The sequence below is a fragment of the Lissotriton helveticus genome, chromosome 3_1 (assembly GCF_964261635.1).
Source record: "Lissotriton helveticus chromosome 3_1, aLisHel1.1, whole genome shotgun sequence".
Classification (NCBI taxonomy): Eukaryota; Metazoa; Chordata; class Amphibia; order Caudata; family Salamandridae; genus Lissotriton; species Lissotriton helveticus.
Window position 1 is genome coordinate 157265528 of NC_136061.1, and position 20157 is coordinate 157285684.

The 20157-nt window shown below is 43.1% G+C and overlaps 1 protein-coding gene across 3 annotated transcripts in view; it reads right to left on the reverse strand.

Moving 5' to 3' along the window:
* The window catches only part of LAT2 (linker for activation of T cells family member 2), a 260780-nt gene that overhangs the window by 61614 nt on the left and 179009 nt on the right, over nt 1-20157 (reverse strand). Inside the window, exons 5-6 of one of the 3 annotated variants that reach the window (XM_078679438.1) lie at nt 13185-13233; nt 7931-7959 (exon numbers count right to left, since the gene is read on the reverse strand). The exons of the other annotated variants lie outside the window; for them this stretch is intronic. Coding sequence (XP_078535564.1) covers nt 7931-7959; nt 13185-13233 — 78 coding nt within the window. The remainder of the gene's footprint in view (nt 1-7930; nt 7960-13184; nt 13234-20157) is intronic. 3 annotated transcript variants of the gene reach the window in all.

A 20157-nucleotide genomic window follows, 5' to 3' on the forward strand; every position in this document is an offset into this window, starting at 1 on the left:
ATGGAGCCTGTCCTTTGGGTCACACACATTTCATTTCATTTCAATAAACGTTATTCGGTTTACATAATAGAAAACCATAAAAAGTTACAATTCATCTAAAAAATATACAAAGCACATACAAACATGACTGGACGTACAATACAAATATTCCAATTTATATACAAAGATTATAGAATAAAGAGGACATCACATTATTTCAATGTAAAAATTAATTCATAAAATACAGCAACCAAATCTTTTAGGGTTCCAGACAGTTTCTGTACCTTAGGGAACATTTCAGAAAGCCAACCACAAACGGAATACATTCAGGCTTTAATAATTGCAAAAAAATAGAGGGCGGGGCGAACCTGTAAAAAATGTAACTTTTTTAAAAGAGATTTTAAATAGAGCCTCCGAGGGGCTTCATAAAAATTACAAAAGAACACAAAGTGCAGCAAATCCTGTGGAGACAAACTGTCGCAGCCACAGGGTGCTAACACTTGTCCTTTGTGACTCCCCTTCGCTAATAAAAGATGGAAATATTCTAATCTGAACCTGGTCAATAGGAAACGCTTGTGAGCCGACAGAAGCCACGAGAGATATGGCTCCATATCTAGAGAGGATTTAAGCATCATGTGCTTACGGACACTATTTTTCGACAGTTCCACCTCCTCTCTTTTTGCTTTCTTACGCATAATAAAAGATTGTTTCACAAGAGCCACGTCTGCCCTTGTAATACGGTCAGGTATTAAAAAAAGGTCTGGACGCCCCAACTCTCTAAAGCACCCCTTTAGGTACTTTAACCACGGTATATCGGTCATGTGGTCCAGGCTCAAAATCTCTTTCAATAACTCTTGTGTAAGGCCAAGATCTTTATTCAGCCAGCATTTGAGCCAAAAAAGCAATGGGCGCATTGCCAGAATATCGCAGATAAATGGAAGGCCAGTCTCTTCATGAACTATTAAATTTGCGGTCCCTTTAGGAACCCCCAGCAACTGCTTTAAAAACTTGCTTTCTGTCACCTGGATACCCCCCAGAACTGTATATCCCCACAATTCGCTGCCATAGCTAGCAATCGATACACTCTTGGCTTGATAGATCTTTAACATTGCAGCTATTGGGCGCTTGCCCATTTTAGCTGCGAAGTTAAAAATCGCTGCACTGGACCTGGTCACCTCTCCCCTTTTCTTCTTAAGTAGAGCGCCCCAATCCAGATGATCGTCCAGTAGGACACCCAGATAGGAGAAGGTCGAGGTTATTGGCACTCTTTCTCCATTCACATTAAAGGTGTACTGCCTCTTGGGGCACAGCCCGACCTGCATTGCATAGGATTTCAAGTTGTTTATGGCCAGATCTCGAAAGGTGTCAAGCAGGATCTGTAAGCTTTTAGGGGTACGTGCCAGGAGAACCGCAACCTCTGCGAATAGCAAGGCGGACAGGCCCCTGCGTCCCTCATACGGAAAGTCAGCCCCAGTTTCCAGCAAGGTCTTATCTAAGTCATTGATGTAAAGGTTAAAGAGAAAGGGGGCTAAGATACACTCCTGCCGTACGTCCCTTTCTGTGTTGAAATCCCTGGTGACCATCAGATCCTGGGCGTATCTAATGTTTGCCCTAGTATCTCTATGTAGGTCCAACAGAAAGTCCACCAAATTTGCCTCCACCCCCATGGCACTTATGGATTGCCACAACTTCCTCCGATTGACACAGTCAAAAGCGGAGGAGAGGCCATGTAGATTGTCCGATGGCGGGCAACGGTGTACTTTCCGAGGATCAGATAGAGATTAAGGCATTGTGCCATGGTAGAGTGACCAGGGCGGAACCCATACTGAATATCAGAGATAATCTTATTTTCTTCCGCCCAGGCCGTCAATCTATTTAATACGACTCCGCCTACAACCTTAACCACGGAGTCGATAAGGGAGATTGGTCTGTAATTCATGGTACTGTTATGATCTCCCTTTTTAAACACTGGGACAATTGTGGAGACACCCCATGACTCTGGGCACCTTTCCTTGGTGGCGGCATTAAGCACCGCCACCAGGATTGATGCCCAAAGGGAGGGATTTGATTTAAAAAGGTCCGGTGGAATACCATCCGGACCTGGTGCCTTCTTACAAGAGAGACAGGTGATGCCTTCCTCCATTTCTCTTTGGGTAAATACAACTACGTCTTTATTCTGGGTTATCGCTTGCAACCGGGGTAAGGTTGAAGCGCTTTTAAAAATAATACTGAAGTGAGACACCCATTCCTCTTCCGTTATATCGGTGCCCAGATCCTCAGTTCTGTCCCTTTCAAAAAGTGGTCTGTTAATAAGGCTCCAAAATCTGGAACTACTAGATAGAGTAGAGGGATCTAAAAGTTCCCGCCATGTGGCCTCCTTCAATTCCATTTTGCGGTTGGCCAGTATCTTTTTGCAGTTAGTGTGAAGAATACGAATCTGAGATTGATCCCTAGGGTTTGCTTTCAATGCGGGGCAGATAACAGTATCCCTACTTTAGTGACGATCCCATTGAAAGCATTAAGAATACCCATAGCAGTAGAATGAGAATTCACACAGTAGGAAAATTCTGCCGCACAAGATTCATAAATCTTTTCATAAAAAAGGGACGGGGTTAATTGGGCCCATTTAAAGCGCCGCCTACCATCAGTAAGCTTCAGCGTAACAGGAGCTATCACCGTGTTCTGCCTTTTCAATATACTCCCCCCCAAGTACACACACACACAGGATTATGGTCACTAAAAGCACTCTCTAATATTGCGAACCCCAATAAGAGGGGCTGAACGCTTGTAGAGATCCGAATGTGATCTATAAAGGATCCACCACTGCGACATTTGAAAGACGGAACCTTTTGTTTACTAGATGGAGATACAAAGCTCATGGATGAAAACAGGTCATGTTACTTGAGCAAATCATTAAGAACATCTCCCTGTGAAGAGTGCTCAAAATGGAGGCCCCGGATCCTTGGACATCCCAAATCACCCAGGTTAGTAGATTCAGGATCCCCACGTGGGTGGACGCTAAAGTTTCCTACATTAGCTTACACTGGCAACTGCACTTGCCGCCACTGACAACAACACCACAACCCACTAGACCCACGTCATTGGCACCCCAGTGCCACCTGCATGACTCGCACCGACTGATAACCACACACAATGGTTATCTGCACTGCACTTGCTACCACCAGCTCTAGGTGGTGCTGGTATTGCATGTGCACCAACGTGCACCTTCTCTGCACTGGCACCTCACCCATGCTACATACATGAGCTGCCTGGCAGGCACATAGACCTCTGTAAGTGCAAGTACAACATTGCAAGACAAAGTGAAACTTACACAAAGGTGGTAGGTGAAGAGGCAAACAAGCACCCTGTGTTCAGGAAGCAGGAACACTGGGACAAGAAGAAACAAAGGGACAGGGAGTCTGTGGAAAATGAAGGAACTAAAATCAGCTAACAAGGACAGGAGGGGCTCTGAAAGAATGAGATACATGCTGAAAAGGAGACACACCGACTGTGTGGGAGAGAAACAACGTTACTGGGACATGAAGACAAAAAGGTTGACAGTGGATGAAGAAAAGAGTCATCCAGGACTGCAAGGCAGGGAAACACTGGACAGGGAAGTATGGCCACTGAGGCAGTGGAATTCACTGAGGCAATGGGGAAGTGAAGCACTGATACTGGGATAGGCAGGCATGAACACGGGGACACAGACACTGAGACAGGGAGGCAGGCATAGAGAAGAGACAGGAGGTCAATAAGAGTGGGAAACATGGTCACAGGGAAAGTGAATCACAGACACTGTGCATGAAAACATGGACCCTAGGAGAGGAAGATAAGGGCACTGATCAGGGAAACAGGTAACAGACAGGAAAACAAGGACACTGGAATAGAGAAACAGGACACACAGAAAAGAAGACAAGGTACTGAGCAGGCAAACTTGACACAGATAGGAAGACTAGGACACAGCGGCAGAGAAACAGGACACAGACCGGACGACATGCACACAGAGAAACAGGACACAGACAGCTAGACAAAGACATTGAGCAAGTAAACAGGACACAAACAGAAAGATAAGGACACTGAACAGGGAAATAGGACACACAGACAAGAAGACAAAGGCACTGAACAGGGAAACAGGACAAGTATAGGAAGACAAGGACACTGGAATAGAGACACAGGACACAGACAGCTAGACAAATACATTGAACAGGGAAACAGGACTCAGACAGCTAAAGACATTTAACAGGTAAACAGGACATATACAGGAAGACATGGACACCGGTACAGGGATATAGAACACAGTGATGGGAAGAAAAGGACATTGGAGCAGTGAAACATTATATTGGGACAGGAAGACAAGATCAGTGGAACAGAGAAACAGGATACAGACAGGAACACAATGACACTGAATGAGGAAACAGGATACAGACAGGAACACAAGGATATTAGAACATTTTAATGTTGAGAGCTCCTTTGAAGACAATGGAGTGCTCCAGGCTTCTAATGGCGGTTGATGTCCGGAGCTCCATCATTACAATGTTTATCGTTCACAGGTGTTGCTGTGAACAAAGGCCTCAGTAACCCTGAGGAGATTTAAATCACCTTGGGCTCACTGACACCCTTGTTTTATTTGGTAATACATTCTGCCCTCTAGTGGCGGTGTGCTCTAAATGCTTTATAACCCGATGTAGCAGGCTATACCGACCATTAAAGGCCCGCTCCCTGAAGCGGGCCTTTAATGGCCAGAATATATAGGGTTATATTAGGACATTGGGCAGTTGGGAGCTCCATTGAAGAAAATGGAACGCTACGGGCATTTAAATCCCCCTGTGCTCAAAGAGGCCTTTGTTTTATTTGTAAGAACATTCTGCCCTCTAGTTCGGAATGTTCTAATAGCTTTATAGCCCGCCGTAGGAGGCTGTACTGACCATTAAAGGCCTGCTTCCAGGAGATGGCCTTTAATGGCCAGGCTATGTAAGACTCTATTAGAATATTGGACTGTTGGGAGATCCATTGAAGACAATGGAGTGTTCCGGGCTTCTAATGGCTGGTAAAAGCCAAGTGCTCCAACATTCCAATGTTTGTCTTCACAGATCTTGCTGTGAACAAAAGCCTCATCCTTGGGCAACTTAGAACAGTCTTCTTGGAAATAATACAGTCAGGCTCGTTCCCAGACTTATGGAAAGCAGCCTCTGTTCAGCCTTTGCCAAAGAAAACCAACCTTGATCCTACAGAACCAAGTAGTTTTCGGTCGATCTCTAGGATTCCCTTCTACTCTAAGGTGTTGGAGAAACTAGTTAACAGGCAGATTACATCCTTTATCTCTTACGCCGATGATACGCAGGTGGTGGTCTCGGTATCAAATAACATCGAGGAGACAGCTGACCGTTTTAATAATTGCATGCTACATATCAATACCTGGATGCAGAATAACTGCCTTGGATTAAATAGTGATAAGACAGAGGTTTAATTACTAGGGTCTAACACCTCCTTCTGGTCCCCAAGAAGGTGGCCAGGCAAATTGGGCGATTGCCCGTCACCTGTCACAAAGGTTAGGAATCTAGGGGTAGTATTTGACCAAAGATTGACCTTTGAAGGCCAAATTAATAAGCTCACTTCTACCTTCTGGGGCATTTTAAAAATGATAAGGAAGATCCGTCCGTTTATCCCTCTGGATACTCTAAAAACTGTGGTCACTGCATTGGCCATATCACGACTGGATTATGGGGGAGGGGGGGAGTTTCATTGTAGGAACTGCGAAGGTGTGGAATTCTCTCCCCTTGGCGATAAAAAATAGCAATTCCCTGATGTCATTTAGAAGTCTGCTGAAAAAATGGTTGTTTAAGAACTGATAGGGTCAGGTACAATCGAAATCGCATAATTCTAGCTTTTCCGTTAGTCCTAGCGCCAAGACGCCCTTGGGCATACGCTGCGCTTTATACGACTGTAAATCAAATCAAATCAAATCTGTAAATCAAATCAAATCATGGAGTCCAAGAGGATTTAAATACCCTTCTACCTAAAGAGGCCTTTGTTTTATTTGTAAGAACATTCTGCCCTCTAGTAGCAGAATGTTCTAATGGCCTTATAGCCCTCCATAGCAGGCTGTACCGGCCATTAAACTCCTGCTCCCTTGTTAAACACTGAAGCGGGTCTGTAATGGCTAGTATTGCCCAGCAACGGCGGCCTATAGGGCTGTACTGAACAGGGAAGCAGGACACTGCAGCAGGAAAACAAGTACACTGGAGCAGGTGAACGTGCCATTGGGACAAGAAAACGAGGAAACTGAAGCAGGAAAACATGACACTGAGACAGGGAAACATGACACTGAGGACTACTGCAATGCCCACCCCTGCCCGAGGAGCCCCGGCACTGTTTGGTGTAACAGTCATCCCCTGAGGAAGGGCAGAGCCCGAAATGCATCGGGATTGGCTATAATTATGATACCTTCTGTGCAGCAACAGCTTTAAATTAAACCATGAAACGTTAATGTGTTTAATAAATCGAGGATGATTCAAAGAAAGCCACGCTGCTTGGACTAACTTCATTTATGGAATAAGACCCAGTTGGTCATTTCACGTAGTGCTCGGAGACGCCTCCCCCGGGCAGGGGTGGGCATTGCAGTAGTCCTCGTTGAGTTAACACTGTCAGGTCAGACAGTGATAGTCTCGGAGCACACAACAGAATTTACCTGCATTATCTTGGTGAATAACCATCGGGCTGTGCGAGTTCCATCACCCATTAAACATGACACTGAGACAGGGAAACATGACACTGGGACAGGGAAACATGACACTGGGACGGGAAAACATGACACTGAGACAGGGAAACATGACACTGAGACAGGGAAACATGACACTGAGACAGGGAAACATGACAGTGGGACATGGAAACATGACAGTGGGACATGGAAACATGACAGTGGGACAGGGAAACATGACACTGGGACAGGGAAACATGACAATGGGAGAGGGAAACATGACAATGGGACAGTAAAACATGACACTGGGACAGGGAAACATGACAATGGGACAGGATAACAAGGACAACAGGGAACATGACATTGGGTCGGGGAAACATGACACTGAGACAGAGAAACATGACACTGAGACAGAGAAACATGACACTGGGACAGGGAAACATGACCGTGGAACAGGAAAACATGACACTGGGACAGGGAAACATGACAAGGGAATAGGGAAACATGACAATGGGACAGGAAAACATGACACTGGGACAGGGAAACATGACAATGGAACAGGAAAAGAAGGACATGACACTTGGACAGGGAAACATGACACTGGGACAGGAGTGAGGGGACAATGGAGCAGGGAAACATAACACTGGGACAGGAAGAAAAGGAAATGGAAGAGAAACAGAACATTGGGTTTGCGGGCATGGCTTTTGGGACTCAATGACACTGAGATAGTGAGGTATTGACATTGGGACTCAGATATATAGGTATTGGAGAAGGTGCAAGCATCGCGCTCAACAGACTGCAGCGTCCACACCATAACACACCAAGCGCTATGAGGCCATTCCAATGGCTGCAGTGAGCTGTACAAATTTTAGTGTGGTCACACTTTTAAGTGTTTCAAAGCGCTCAGAAGTGTTCAAATGCGACAAGCAGAAGCTATGTAAAAGATCTAAAGACTTAAAAAAGAAAGCATTTTGAGCACTGCTGAAGAAATGTGCCCAGGGCTGTGCCAGTCAGGCCATGGGTATCTCAGCGTGCACCGCCCATATGTGAGCTGGCACTGTCTGTCCGGGGCTGTGGGGTCTTGGACATTGCACTGTGACTCACCTGCGACAACAAGTCCTGTGGGTAGGTCTGAGTGGTAGGTGCACACCAGGTAACAGAAACAATTATTTAAGAGAATTTAATAGGACTGTCTGCAGAAGGGCAAACAAAACTGTGACTGAGGATTATACATGCCGGGCACAAGACACTCACCTTCTCTTCTGAGGGGCTTTTTCGTGACCCTAGAAGTAATAACAGTATTAAAGGTGCTTCAATTTGTACATGAATGACTCTTTAAATGAATAATGACTGTTGAAAGAAAGCGTAATTATGTTTCAGGAATTGCTCTTTAGTGTGAGACTGTTTTTTATGAATTATATACACGCTGTGCATGCGAACGTCATCTTTTTATGTAGCTCCTTATACCAGTGGTTATCCTGTTTCTAAGCATGCCCATCATTTTTCAAGTGAGGGATTCGCGCCATCGAGTGTCAAGTGATCTGCCCTTTTCCAGGTCCCATGAGCCAATGTTAAATGTTACTCATAATATGAATAAACATGGGATTAAAGGTGGCCATTCAACCGAATCAACATCATTTGAAATCCCACTTCAATTCTCGGGATCTTGAGGAAGTGATACATACATTTATTTATTCAGAAATTGTATATATTGGTACACCTCACCAGGCCCCATCATGCATGTTCTAAAGAGAGAGGGGAGCAGGGAATGTCGAGTGCCAGAAAGGCAGCCTCTTAATTCAATTGAAGACACTCGGGGCGAAGTAAATGTTGATTGGGGGGAGGACAAAGTGTGTGGGGCAGTAGTCATCGCATCGTGAATGGGCCACTAGGTCCCTGTGGGCAGATTTACAAGCCCCTTGCGTCACTTAAGCGTCACTTTTAACATAGGAAAAGTGACGCAAAGTGGCGCAAGGAGGCTTGTAAATCTGCCCCCTGGTGCTTATGAGCCTCACAGCCTTAAAGACCACATATTGGACGTCACTTCCTGTCCCGGTGCATGGGGAGAAAGGACACTTATGTAGTATAGCATTGAGAATACAATCTCAAGAGAGTTAACCATTATGAACACAAAAGGGACAGGGTATGTAAACCAAGAACAAGGGGTGCTCCCTTTTCTTTTTTTGTTTATTTAATTTTCTTTCCACACTTCCATCACAAGATTAACAACATGACATCAAGAGTATACAATTTATCATATTGCAATGATTACATGATTTTCTAAACAGTGCAAATTTTTTCAAGCGGAATATTCTTTTTAAACTCCTTCATAAAGTATATTACAAAATAGAAATTAATAAGCACTCTTACACCAACTTTAGTCGCAATATACTTATCAATTGTTCATATAAGCCAAAAATTGTTCCCAAATCATTAGTCCCATTTTACGTTTCCTTGCACCATTTAGCGAGTATAGGCTAAATTCCAAGTTTGATATTCTAAGTAGTTTAGCCCTCCACACCCAGGCCCGGACTGGCCGTTGTGGGCACCGGGCAATCCCCCGGTCGGCCGCAAGGGTGGGGGCCGGTTTTGGGGCCTGGGGGCCGTTTTTGTTGCAGAGCCGGTTTTGCAGCATAGCAGCAAAATCGGCCCTGTAACAAAATCGGCTGAAAAGCGGCCCTGGCAAAGCGCTCGCCCCCCTCACGTCCGGGGGGCGGGGGGGCCGGCCAAGCACTTTGCCAGGGCCGGTTTTGGTTCCCAGTCCGGCCCTGTCCACACCTCAAATCTCGGAGGCTCTTGACATAACCATTCCCCTGCTATACTTAGACGGGCTATAGTCATTGCTACAAATACGAAGTATCTAAATTTGTACAAACCAACCTTCCTTCGAGACCTCATGACCCATCCCTAACATCATCAACGCTGGAGTTATCTTAACCGGTTTTTCTGTTATTTGGGATAGGAATCTTTCCATAGCTTGTAAGAAGGGAAGCAATTTAACACAAGAATAAAAAATATGGTCTATATCCGCATCTGGTATAGCACCTCGAAAACACTTCCCATCATATCTATTACCCCACTTTTTCTTTAGCGCTGGCGTATAGTACAATCTAAACACAGTTTTAAAAAATTGCACTTGCAAATTTGCCGACATTAAAGTTTCTCTAGCTCTACCAATAGCATCTTCAATAGAAATATCTGTTTCATTCTCACCCAAAATTTCAGTCCAGTAGGCCAAATGTTTCCCCAAATTGTCATATTTTCTTGAATTTAAGATTTTATACAGTCCTCCTATTCTACTATAGAACTTTACCGCCTCTATCAAAGGATTAGATATCAATTTAAAAAAAAAATCTTCAAAAAATCCCTAATTTGTATATATTTAAAAAACTGTGTTTGTGGTATACCATAAGCATGTGATAATGAAGCGAACTGTTTGAGAGTACCAGATTGGTCGTACAAATCTCCTAGTATGTTGATCCCTTTGCTTTGCCAAGACCTCATGACACTATCTCTAAATATAGCTGGCAGTAATTTGGTTGCGTTTAATGGGGTACAGTATGTTATGGATCCGAGGTTAATTAACTTGCGTACTTTTTGCCAAGTTTTACTAATTGCTTCTATCGTCTTGAACTTAGTTCTTTTGTAATAGCTCCATTCTATTTCCCTAAACAAGCTCCGGTTTGCAGCCATTCCCAAGGTTAAATGATGTATAGAATTATTGAAACTCGATGTAGTTGAGTTACTTCCATCTTCACCTCCTATCAATACACAATACATCTTTTGTAGAAAACAAACATAATAGTATAGCAAAAAATCAGGGACCGATAGTCCCCCTCTGTCTTTTGGTAGCGTCATGAACCGCATGGCTCTCCGTGGTTTACCTGGAGACCAAATAAATCTGGCACATAATGCCTGTAGTTGTTGAATTTGAGCTCGTGATATTTGTAATGGTAAGGACCTAAATAGATATTAGACCCTTAGTAAAATGATCATTTTTATTATGTTAGTTCGACCTATTAAAGTAAAATGCAGCCTCCCCCAGTTTTCTAAAGATTCCACTATGTTTCTATATAGGGAAACCCAATTAGCTGCTACCACTTCTAACATAGCTGCTCTTATCTTAACCCCCAAGTATGTTGCTTCAACTACTACCCTGGGGTCATTAACTTGAACCGATTGTGAACACACCAGCTGTGTTTTTGTAATATTTAACTTATAACCCGATAATTGCCCAAATATCGTAGCTAATCGCTCGATTTCTACCAATGCTAGGGCCGGGTCTTCTGTAGTCACTGCTATATCGTCTGCAAAGGCAAAAACTATGTGGGGAATATTGCGTACAAAAAAAGGTTTAATAGCCTCACTGTTAGTAAGCAAATCAATGAAAGGATTTATATATAAGGCAAAAAGAAGAGGAGAACAGGGACATCCCTGCCTTGTCCCCCTGGTTATCTGTACTGAATCGGAAATCGCACCCATAGATGCTATCCTAGCCGTTGGTGCCGCATATAGACTACGTAGTGCTATCATAAACTTCCTAGGGAATCCCATCATCTCCATTACTTTCCATAAATAATTCCATTCCACCCGATCGAATGCTTTTTCAGCGTCGAGTAATATTAACCCTAAGCTGCGTTTTTCTACCTCTGCTATATCTAGTAGTGTAATGACTTTGTTAGTATGTGCCACTGTTCCTCTCCCTGGAATAAAACCATATTGTTCGTCTGAGACTAATGATGTTATTACTTTTGTCATTCGATTTGCTAGTATTTTAGAATAAAATTTCAGTCCAGTAGGCCATATGTTTCCCCAAATCGTCATCTTTTCTTGAATTTAAGATTTTATACAGTCCTCCTATTCTACTATAGAACGTTACCGCCTCTATCAAAGGATTAGATATCAATTTTAAAAAAATGTTGTTAAAAAAATCCCTAATTTGTATATATTTAAAAAACTGTGTTTGTGGTATACCATAAGCATGTGATAATGAAGCGAACTGTTTGAGAGTACCAGATTGGTCGTACAAATCTCCTAGTATGTTGATCCCTTTGCTTTGCCAAGACCTCATGACACTATCTCTAAATATAGCTGGCAGTAATTTGGTTTGGCTTTCCATCACAATTTAACAATGATATTGGACGATAAGAGCCCGGTATATCAGCCTCTTTCCCTTTTTTACTAAATACAACTATAATGGCCTCATTCCATGATGAAGGTGTCTCTCCATTTTGTGCAGCCCTAAATATTTCAAGTAATATCTCCTTCAATTCCATATAAAAAAGTTTATATATTTCTCCGGGTAATTGATCAGGACCTGATGCTTTACCCATTGGCACCATTTTAATTGCCCTGGCTATCTCTTCTTCTGATATAGGTGACTCCAATAAAAGTACCGCACTTGGATCTAGATTAGTTAATGTGCCTAAAAGACTGAGATCCAATTCTTGTATATTAGTTTGTTCTGTTTTATATAATGTTGAATAAAAATCATGGAAAATAGCCAATATATCTTGGGGTCCACTTTTTACATTACCAGTTTTATCTTTCAAACAGGGTATACGGCGACTAGCATCCTTCATTCGTAATCTCAGGGCTAAAGGTCGTCCTATGGCTTCGCCATATTCATGACAAATCTTACGTTGAGCTAGATATTTTCTTGCATTCTCACTATCCCATACACCCAATATTTGTGCCCTTTTCTTTGCAACCTCTAGCTCTAGTACTTTCACATCTCCCTTCGTTGCTATCCCTTTTGTTAAATTCTCTTCTGCCTCTTGTAATCCCTGATATAACCTTTCCATCTCCATTTTTAATTTTCTCTGCCGGGCTAGACCGAAACTTAAGACCTCCCCCCTAAAGCAGGCTTTAAATGTGTCCCAGACAATCTTGATTGGGGCCGAGTTTAAAAAACAATATAAACTCGGGGTGCTCCCTTTTCTTATGAAAAAATAAAAGAAGCCATCCATTCAGTTAAAAAACTAAACTTTAACTGAATAAATGGCTTCTTTTGTTTTCGTTTTCTGATTAGATCTGAATAAAACTGCTTTGTGTTCATCCATTGATGCCTCTTATTTATTAGTGGTCTAGGGCTGGTTCGTCTTAAAACACAGAGGACTTATTAGTATAGAACAACGTATCTTCTGTTTCAACATTACAGGTGCATATTCATGCATCTTTGTAAAGAAAAAAGAAAAAACTTCAACAAAAATAAAAATATTCTGTTAATTTCATAAGAAAAGGGAGCACGCCTTGTTCTTAGTGTAGCATTGAGACAACAGACCTCACAGAAGGAGAGACAAGTGTACAGACAGGAACTTTTTTTATTTTTTAAATAAACAAAACCGCACCCGAAGGTCTTTGCTGCTTCCTGTCAGCATCAGGAGAGAACAATTCGGTGTGCTTTTCTCTCCTCTCTACTCAGAGTGTAATTGCGTGCATGGGGTGGATCTGTCGGTCAGGAGCAGAGCAGGAGGACAGACAGCTCTTGTGTCTTTGTTCCACTTACCTGGTTTCTCGGTTGGTTTCTGAGGCTTGAAGTTGTTCCGCCCTCACCACTGAAAAGGAACAGAAAGCTGAGTCAGGTGAGGTGCACGCGCGCCAAGGACGGCCTTTGAAGCAGCCATTGGACGGATGTGAAGCTTCCCTTTGTTCATTAGTTTTAAATATAAAAAATCCCGCCAACTGTGCAGGACTGGTCTGCAAATGCAGGCCTGAAATTACCAGCCATGCACCGGGTCAAGCAAGAGATCTTGCAACAGCTCCCCAGGTTTCTTCTAAAGAGTGGTGCCTGTTTCTGAAATACACTGGCCAAAAACAGATGCAATTCTAAAGAGGAGGCCATTAATTAATGCAACATGTCGTGGTTTGCGTCATTACCCAAAAAAATGAGTCTAATGTAGCAGGACATCCGCGTATGTACCCCGTAAAAGCACGTGACCAGTGGAAACACTGAATACACACGCAGCAGACACATATGTATTCTACAGGAGAAATAAAGCCCATCTGATACCGTGGGAACCCTCAGGAAACCTACTATTAGAAACAAGAAATTCTATTCAGGATATGTACTGCGCACCATTGTTCATGTGTCTGTGAACACCACATCAGAATTTATGTGACCGAAAATAAATTCCCATTGTAACTGCTTCCATCATAAGAAGCCACGGTAATGCTGATTTATGTAAAGGTGCTGCTCAAATGTTCCACGGTGCTATAAATAAAGTGTCAGTGCTTCTCACTTTACCTCCAGCTAGGGATGATGCTAAGGTCCCAGTGGCCTTGCTCAAATGTGCCAGTGGCCCTTGTGCCCTTACAGTGCTGCTCCTGTGGAAGGATCTTTACTTGCCAGGACTGGTGCTGCTCATAAACTAATACTGCGGTTGCTAATCTGTCCCAGGAGGGATGCTTATATGCCAGTAATAGGTTTTTACAAGTCATCTTGCAACCATGGCCCAGTATAACCTCTGTGGTTCTTAGACAAGGCCAGGAGTACCAGCTTGAGTGGGAGGAACTGTCTGTGACCCACTCATCTCCAACATTTTACCTGGAGGTATTTAGTCAACAATGTGATCCTGCTAGAATACTGCAGGAATACTTTTATATCTCGAGTGGGTTGCTAATAATCTTTCCCACAAAAGATATACATACATAAGAAATCCACACTGTTTTATTTTTTTATAAGGAGTTATTGAATATTAAAGCCCCCCTTAGTGCAAAATATATGTAAAAGCAGAAATGCAGATAAACATTTTTTTGATGGTGATTAACATAAAAACACATGTAAATAATATGAAATTTGACAGCATATTGAGATAATCTATGATGAAATCTCTTCTTTCATAGCCATAGGAAATGTCTAATTAGCACCAAAATGTTGTCAAAAATAACAGCATCCCATACGGTGCACACGTATACCTGCTATTAATAGTATTTTTCCAGCCTGCGACCTGTCCTTGGGCCGCCTGGACCTTGGCTCTTTTATACTGGGGTTCCCGAGGGGACAAGAAAATAAGCGAGAGAGAGCAACCTTGGCAGGCTGTTTGTAGTAGATGCTCCCACTGAAACATCTAATGCTCCTCTCTTCTTGACTGGTCTTATGTCATATTTGGAACTTCATTTTGGTAATAAACAACCTTGTGATATGAGATGTAGGGTGAATTCCCCCTGCAAATGCACCCAAATCTACTGTGCTTTTCTCTAAATGCCATGCCTCGTAAATGTATAACATGAGTGATAAATACCCTAACAAAGAAGTAAAAGCATTGCTGTACTGTAAATGCATGTAAATGAGATAGCACATAGCAGTTATGTATTATGAGATATAGTAAAGCCTCAGGCAATGATGGGTAGAACAAGAAAAAGGAAACACACTTTTTTGCTCAAACGGAGAAATAAGCCAAACATACCACACTAGGGCTGATGCTGTACACGTCACATGCTCGAACTGTGAATGTTCATGTGACGGGGCTGCTCTTCTGCCAGACAAGGGGTTGTTTTATGGCAGACTGGATGGAGATGCTCATAACATAATATATGCCTGAAACTGACAAGTAATGAATAGTCCCATCTAACATAGGGAATGCCAAAAGTCACCAACCATCAGCATGCTGTGGAACAAAGAATGTGAGTGACCTTGAAAATGGCTCCCCGGATGCAATGTTGTTAATTCACACTATCTGTCTGATTGGATGGCTACTACATAATATCTGTCTGATTGGATGGCCACTACATAATATCTGTCTAATTGGATGGCCACTACATAATATCTGTCTAATTGGATGGCCACTATATAATATATGGCTGATTGGATGGCTACTACATAATATCTGTCTGATTGGATGGCCACTACATAATATCTGTCTAATTGGATGGCCACTACATAATATATGGCTGATAGGATGGCTACTACATAATATCTGGCTGATTGGATGGCTACTACATAATATATGGCTGATTGGATGGCTACTACATAATATATGGCTGATTGGATGGCTACTACATAATATATGGCTGATAGGATGGATACTACATAATATCTGTCTGATGGGAAGGCTACTACAAAATATCTGTCTGATTGGATGGCAACTACATAATATCTGTTGATTGGATGGCTACTACAAAATATCTGTCTGATTGGATGGCAACTACATATTATCTGTTGATTGGATGGCTACTACAAAATATATGGCTGATTGGATGGCTACTACAAAATATCTGTCTGATTGGATGGCTACTACATAATATATGGCTGATAGGATGGCTACTACAAAATATCTGTCTGATTGGATGGATACTACATAATATCTGTCTGATTAGATGGCTACTACACAATATCTGTCTGATTGGATGGCTACTACATAATATATGGCTGATTGGATGGCCACTACATAATATATGGCTGATAGGATGGATACTACATAATATCTGTCTGATTAGATGGCTACTACAAAATATCTGTCTGATTGGATGGCCACTACATAATATATGGCTGATTGGATGGCTACTACATAATATATGGCTGATAGGATGGATACTAAATAATATCTGTCTGATTAGATGGCTACTACAAAATATCTGTCTGATTGGATGGCCACTACATAATATATGGCTGATAGGATGGATACTACATAACATCTGTCTGATTGGAAGGCGACTACAAAATATCTGTCTGATTGGATGGCTACTACATAATATCTATTGATTGGATGGCTACTACAAAATATCTGTCTGATTGGATGGCTACTACAAAATATCTGTCTGATTGGATGGCTACTACATAATATATGGCTGATTGGAAGGCTATTACATAATATATGGCTGATTGGATGGCTACTACATAATATCTGGCTGATTGGATGGCTACTACAATATATCTGTCTGATTGGATGCCAACTACATAATATATGGCTGATTGGATGGCTACTACATAATATATTGCTGATTGGATGGCCACTACATAATATATGGCTGGTAGGATGGATACTACATAATATCTGTCTGATTGGATGGCTACTACAAAATATCTGTCTGATTGGATGGCAACTACATAATATATGGCTGATTGGATGGCTACTACATAATATCTGGCTGATTGGATGGCTACTACAAAATATCTGTCTGATTGGATGGCTACTACATAATATCTGGCTGATTGGATGGCTACTACAAAATATCTGTCTGATTGGATGGCCACTACATAATATATGGCTGATAGGATGGATACTACATAATATCTGTCTGATTAGATGGCTACTACAAAATATCTGTCTGATTGGATGGCCACTACATAATATATGGCTGATACGATGGATACTACATAATATCTGTCTGATTGGATGGCTACTACAAAATATCTGTCTGATTGGATGGCAACTACATAATATCTGATGATTGGATGGCTACTACAAAATATCTGTCTGATTGGATGGCAACTACATAATATCTGTTGATTGGATGCCTACTACAAAATATCTGTCTGATTGGATGGCTACTACATGATATATGGCTGATTGGATGGCTACTACATAATATATGGCTGATTGGATGGCTACTACATAATATCTGGCTGATTGGATGGCTACTACATAATATCTGTCTGATTGGATGGCTGCTGTTGGAAAGGCGACCCCTGGGGAGACAGAAGGTGTCTGACTGTCCGCCCCGAGGCCCACCTCTCTGTATGGAATAGGCCGAGCGCCGTAGGGAGGCCTCCTTGGCGAGGCTCCTCTCCTACAATCGTAACAGCAGAGCAATCACACTACTTACAGATAGACACTACACAGGAAGGATGTTCACAAGAATCTTTATATAAGTATTCAAAGCAAGTTCTTGGCAGGGTAGCGGCAAGGATCGAGGGATCCGTAATGTCGTGGTCTCGGAGGAAAGGGGGTAGCGGGACAGTCTTGGCACCCACTGGTGCGTGGATAGTTCAAGGGTTCAGGCCGCGACAGCGTCAGCAGGGCCTCGAAGATAGTTCAGCTTGGTCAGGCCGCGACAGCGTCAGCAGGGCCTCGAAGGTAGTTCAGTTTGAGCAGGCCGCGACAGCGTCAGCAGGGCCTCGAAGGTGGTTCAGCTTGTTCAGGCCGCGACAGCGTCAGCAGGGTCTCGAAGGTGGTTCAGCTTGGACAGGCCACGACAGCGTCAGCAGGGCCTCGAAGGTGGTTTAGCTTGGACAGGCCGCGACAGCGTCAGCAGGGCCTCGAAGGTGGTTCAGCTTGGACAGGCCGCGACAGCGTCAGCAGGGCCTCGAAGGTAGTTCCAGGTGCAAGAGTTAGGATCAGGATCAGCCGCGACGAGGTCAGCAGGGCTTCGACTCCAGATACAACTACCCTCTCGATCCGGGGCTGGCCCAGATATAGGACTGGAGGGCTTTGATGTCCGGACCCTCGCGCCCGGGGGTCAGAGGGGGCCGGGATGAAGGTGTCCAGACACCCAGCAGGGGGGCGGAGCCAGCGCCCAGGGAGCCTGGAGAGCGATCGATACCAGGCGTCCGGGGCGGTGGAAGGCCCATCGAGACTCCCCTCCTCCGGGATCTGGTCGAGTGGCCACTTTACCGCCTAGGAGGATCCTGGTGCCTCAATGTCTGGGCTTCGCTGGGGCCGGCCCCGGGACGGCTGCGGCCACGTGTTCGGGGCGTGAGAGTCCCAAGATGGAGTCGGGCCGGAAGGGGTGGCCTGGTCAGGGTGCCAGGCTGGCAGCGTTGGCGAGCAGGTTCCGCCGGGGTACCAGGGAGGGGGAGAGCTGTAGGTGGCCGGGGAGGCTGCCCGCGCCAATGGTTTGTGAAGATGCGTGTCAGGGGGGTCGATAGTAGGTAAATGGAGGGCCGATGTCCTGGGCCCTCCATGCGGACGGGGTCGGGCCACGCCACGAGGCCGTGTCCAACACCTGCTACATAATATCAGGCTGATTATATGGCTACTACATAATATCTGGCTGATTGGATGGCTACTACATAATATCTGTCTGATTGGATGTCTACTACATAATATATGGCTGATAGGATGGCTACTACATAATATCTGTCTGATTGGATGGCTACTACAAAATATCTGTCTGATTGGATGGCAACTACATAATATCTGTTGATTGGATGGCTACTACAAAATATCTGTCTGATTGGATGGCTACTACATAATATATGGCTGATTGGATGGCTACTACATAATATCTGGCTGATTGGATGGCTACTACATAATATCTGTCTGATTGGATGGCTACTACATAATATCTGGCTGATTGGATGGCTACTACATAATATCTGTCTGATTGGATGGTTACTAGATAATATCAGGCGGATTATATAGCTACTACATAATATCTGGCTGATTGGATGGCTATTACATAATATCTGTCTGATTGGATGGCTACTACATAATATATGGCTGATAGGATGGCTACTACATAATATCTGTCTGATTGGATGGCTACTACAAAATATCTGTCTGATTGGATGGCTACTACATAATATATGGCTGATTGGATGGCTACTACATAATATATGGCTGATTGGATGGCTACTACAAAATATCTGCCTGCTTGGATGGCAACTACATAATATCTGTTGATTGGATGGCTACTACAAAATATCTGTCTGATTGGATGGCTACTACATAATATTTGGCTGATAGGATGGCTACTACATAATATATAACTGATTGGATGGCTACTACATAATATCTGTCTGATTGGATGGCTACTACATAATATATGGCTGATAGGATGGCTACTACATAATATCTGTCTGATTGGATGGCTACTACAAAATATCTGTCTGATTGGATGGCTACTACATAATATATAGCTGATTGGATGGCTACTACATAATATCTGTCTGATTGGATGGCTACTACAAAATATCTGTCTGATTGGATGGCAACTACATAATATCTGTTGACTGGATGGTTACTTCAAAATATCTGTCTGATTGGATGGCTACTACATAATATTTGTCTGATTGGATGGGTACTACATGATATATGGCTGATTGGATGGCTACTACATAATATATGGCTGATTGGATGGCTACTACATAATATCTGGCTGATTGGATGGCTACTACATAATATCTGTCTGATTGGATGGCTGCTACATAATATCAGGCTGATTATATGGCTACTACATAATATCTGGCTGATTGGATGGCTACTACATAATATCTGTCGGATTGGATGGCTACTACATAATATATGGCTGATAGGATGCTACTACATAATATCTGTCTGATTGGATGGCTACTACAAAATATCTGTCTGATTGGATGGCAACTACATAATATCTGTTGATTGGATGGCTACTACAAACTATCTGTCTGATTGGATGGCTACTACAAAATATCTGTCTGATTGGATGGCTACTACATAATATATGGCTGATTGGATGGCTACTACATAATATCTGGCTGATTGGATGGCTACTACATAATATCTGTCTGATTGGATGGCTACTACATAATATCTGGCTGATTGGATGGCTACTACATA